We start from the raw sequence: 4,149 nt of genomic DNA, 5'->3' as shown, positions 1-4,149 counted from the left end.
AGCTCCTACCTGTGTTCGCACCTTTGACACGTTCCCACCGATTTGGTGACGCTGCTGTTTTCCAGTCGCTCTCCAGAGTCCAGGGCGCTTTCCCTTGCTCCAAAATGGAGACAATATACAGATCAGAAACAGAAATTCCTGCACACAGAAGAAAGGAGCATGAAGACAGGTAGTTCGGCCAGAATCCCTGATCTCTGCTCCGCTGAGGAAGGAGAATAGTACAGATGGATCGAGAAAAATAGTTCCTGAATCCATCAACTCCTCGCCTCCTTCTGTGCATGGCAAGCAGTGTCATGTGCAGATAGCGAGCTCTCTTCCAAAAGCAACTCGGTCAACATGTAAGAATAAAAAATAAAATTTACACAGTTAAGTTTGCCACAGGGCTTCATATACACTTAAGCTCTGGAACGACCCCTGATGAATCACAACGTGGCCAGACCATCTGAAGAAAGGGCGAGGTTAAAGCCCCGATGCCACCTTATGAAGCCTTTCCATGTCCCAGTAAATGGAATTTCGATCTGTCAGGCAAGGCAGGGGCTCCCGAGAAGCACCCAAGGGAAAAGGAAGAGATACACAGGGCAGATCCGGACCCTGGAGGGGAGTCAGCCTCACCCAGGAAGAGCAGGTTCCGGTAGCTCTCCAACATCACGTCCCTGTACAAGGCCCGCTGAGCTGGGGACAGGCACTCCCACTCCTCCTGAGAGAATTCGATGAACACATCGCTGAGTGTCAACCGTCCCTAAAAGGAAACACATTTCAGCAAGGGAAAGTGGAGACAGTTCTTATTTTCAACCAGATCCTTATGGATCTTGGGTTTGATTGTCGCGTCCATGATTAAAACGGAAATAGTGCGGTCTCATATGATTACTGTGCTGGTGCCTATTTCTACCTGAGACAATTTTCCTGTCAACGTTTACCTCATATATTTGGGAGCGCTAATGTTATGTGTGTCTCTGTTTATAGTTGTTAGAACCTTTTGGTTCTAACCAAAAGAAAGGACCCTTTTACCGTCATGATGTCTTTTGCCTGTTGTCAGTTTTTGTATTATAATCTTTTTTGTCTCTTAAATATAGCCACTTGGCTCTTTAGGATATAGCAAGAATGGAATGTCTTGTTTCCTCCTTTTATTATTAGCCGATTTATGTGCTTCGATTGATGAATTTTAACAGTTCGGCTCTTTGACTTTGTCTCACAATATCTATCTATTTTTTCCTTCTACTGGTCTCTACTGAGGTAGGAGCTCTGGTCAACCCCCTTCTTTGTGATTTCAGAGAAATTGCATCTACTTTTCTGCTAATCGAATGGTGACATGCTCCTCGGTAACTCTAAAATCGCATTTAAATAGTAAGTCTTTCTTCCCACTCTAGTGAGCAAGTCTCCTTCTAATCACTCTTCTTTTTTAGAATATTCCTGAGCTACTATGACCAGGAACGCCATCCCGGTCAAACGTGCACGTTTTCGACCCCGTCGCACAGCGCGGACGTGGCGCCAGAGGAACCTACAACCCACACGCCCCTTCATTGCGACACCCGAGCATCTGACCGGCCCCAGAGGGGTCGTGGCCATGACGCCTTCCCAGTTCGTTGTGACCAAGGGGATGTTTTCAGTAGCTGAGGGTCGTTAATTCCCGGTGAGAATTCTTCATGCCCTTAGGAGCCTGGATGGAGAGAAGCAGAGAAGGCTTGGGACAAGGGACAGAAGTATTTAAGGAGCTGACCTTGACTCCCATAAGGAGAAAAGGGTAAAAAAAGAGGTAGTAAAAAACAACCGCGCTAGGAAAGAACGTCAGAAGTAGAGAATCAAAGGCTTCAGGTCATAAATCCACAAATCGCAGGAGGAAAAGCAGACAGAACCTGTGACCCAGGACAAAACGCTTACCTGAGAAGCAGCCATTTTGTCCTTGTCCTCCTCCCGCTCTGGGTCATTGCTCAGATGACATTATTTTGAGGAATCACGGCGGCATCTTGAGAATGTGCCTTCGAGGGCATCAGCAAAGCCCCTTCGTCTGCTCCCCCCACACTCACAGGCAGAAGATCGTGAAATGCTGAAAAGGTCACCCTCTCCTGTCTGTTGTCACCGGAGAGTCAGGGACAGTGAGCTCCTACATGAAGAATGAATGAACTGTGAGCTTTTCCTTGCTTCCCTTCCCACCTCCCATGGTCGTCCACAAATTCCACAGCTGCTCTCCTGCCCCCTCCCCCAAAACTACCACAGTGTTGCAAAAATGTTGCATAACAAGGCCAGCAAGAGACCGAGCACCACTCAGAGAGTTGGAGAACTCGGGTTTATTACAATGGTGGTCTCAGAAGAGCTAGCGTCCTGAAGATCTGAGCCCCGGGCTGAGGGGCCACTTTGCTTTTATATGTGCGCTGTTACAGTTGGCATGGGCTGCTTGGTTGATTTGTCTTCAGATGGTTACAGACCGCGGGAGTTGCTATGGGCTACGGACAGTTACAAAGCATGTGATTTTCGAATAGGAATTTAGGTAACACGTCTGTTATCGAGACAGAACAATCATAGGGGAAAGTGAGTCTTCAGTTGATCTCGAGATCACTCTGCCCTTCGGCCTATGCGGCAAGCACGTCCACAGAAGCAGGATAAAGAGCTGATTACAAGGTTAGCCATTTGAGTGGAAAATTCTCCTTCGACTGCACTCTGTCACCTGCCCTTGACCAAAGCCTGCTCTGAACTCTCACAAAGGAGTCCTGGAGCCCTCCTGCCCATCCTGGCCTCACTTTAGAATCACCTGGAACACCTCATTAACATACTGATGCTCCACCCAGGCCAATCTTCCCTTCTCTGCTGCCTGGAGCCCAGGTGACTTAAGTCTTAAAACTCCTCAGGTGATCTAGTAATGGTTCCCGGAAGGGAACCACTTAGCTTGAATGAGCAGATCCCTGGGGGATAAGGGCCCACTCTTAAGTTGCAGAGTGCAGGGGACCATGAAATGGCATATTTAAGTCCTCCCCGGGGGTGCTGACCTCGCCTCCGACCTGTTTCCTGTAGCACTGGGCCACAGACATCAGACTTGCACCCCTGAGCCTTTGGGTGGTGCGGGGGGCGGGGCGGGAACTTCTAGAAGAGCAGGCTCGCCAGGTGAAATTCCTTCCCCTTTTCCAGAAAATCACAGCGAACATTTAAAATCTATAAAATGATGAATGCAGATTTTGGTACTAAAAATTCTGAAAAAGTCTTAGCTGATCGAATTAGTTCACCATAAATGGCTGGGCTCTGTGGGAACCAAGTTTCAGCATGGCGTGGGTCATCCTTCCAAATTTTCAGAGAATGGACAAGAGGGACTTGAGGGAATCGGCTACTGTGTAGCCCCCAGCTCACTAATTTGCCAAATCACATAAAGGAAAGAAAACAAGTGTCCAATATTAGACTACCTCACAAAACAACGTTCTGATTGTAATTGAGAGTATCTCATATTTATAAAAGAATAAGTCTATGGCCACGCCACCCAGAACAAACCCGATCCCACCTGATCTCGAAAGCTAAGCAGGGTCGGGCCTGGTTAGTACTTGGATGGGAGACCACCTAGGAAGACCAGGTGCTGTAGGCGTAACCAAAAAAAATAAAAAAATAAGAGCTGGTTATAAGAGGTCATCAAAACTTATTTCAGAAGTTAATGACTACTTACAAAAAGCAGAAATTCAAGAGACTAAGATTTATCTCAATATATTTTTAAAAAACAGTGAATTAAATGTAATTAGGTAGAATGAAAACAGCAAATGCATTTCAGAAAATAAAATGCAACGCTTTTAACATACTTTAAAAAGTATTCAGTGACAGACTCAGTCCTTTCAGATCCCAGGTCACCACCCTCAGACCATCCCAGGAAATGAGAAGGGACCCATGACGGACTGAGACCAGTCCCTCCCCTCCGGCTGCATGAGGGTGGCACGTCGAAGCCACCACCGGGTGATGCAAATAATCACACACCGCACAAGCCTCAGGAACTGGAGCTTGGCCATTCTCTTTCCCATCTGCATCACTGAAACAGTTCGACGCTTGTTAAATGAAATCGATTGTAAAGCCCAGGTCAGTAGCCACAACTCGGTCACCCGCATCCCATCAGCTCGCCGCCCACCCAGGTCGGGGCTCCCCTTCCTCTCCTCTGCGGATTTCTGTCTGTGGATCCGTGTG

The 4,149-nt window shown here is 47.5% G+C and overlaps 1 protein-coding gene and 1 pseudogene across 1 annotated transcript in view; one reads left to right on the top strand and one right to left on the bottom strand.

The window, feature by feature from the left end:
- The window catches only part of LOC105306604 (zinc finger protein 665-like), a 37,377-nt gene extending 35,281 nt beyond the window's left edge, over nucleotides 1–2,096 (bottom strand). Inside the window, 3 exon segments of the mRNA XM_023524162.1 lie at nucleotides 10–138; nucleotides 613–739; nucleotides 1,879–2,096. Coding sequence (XP_023379930.1) covers nucleotides 10–138; nucleotides 613–739; nucleotides 1,879–1,893 — 271 coding nt within the window. The 5' untranslated portion in view covers nucleotides 1,894–2,096.
- A 1,350-nt stretch (nucleotides 2,097–3,446) lies between these two features.
- LOC111732368 lies at nucleotides 3,447–3,565 on the top strand (annotated as a pseudogene).
- Nucleotides 3,566–4,149: the final 584 nt, after the last annotated feature.

The sequence above is a fragment of the Pteropus vampyrus genome, unplaced genomic scaffold, assembly GCF_000151845.1.
Source record: "Pteropus vampyrus isolate Shadow unplaced genomic scaffold, Pvam_2.0 Scaffold448, whole genome shotgun sequence".
In the NCBI taxonomy this organism is placed as follows: domain Eukaryota; kingdom Metazoa; phylum Chordata; class Mammalia; order Chiroptera; family Pteropodidae; genus Pteropus; species Pteropus vampyrus.
The sequence above is the reverse complement of the archived record's forward strand: the minus strand, read 5'-3'. Positions and strand labels throughout refer to the sequence as shown.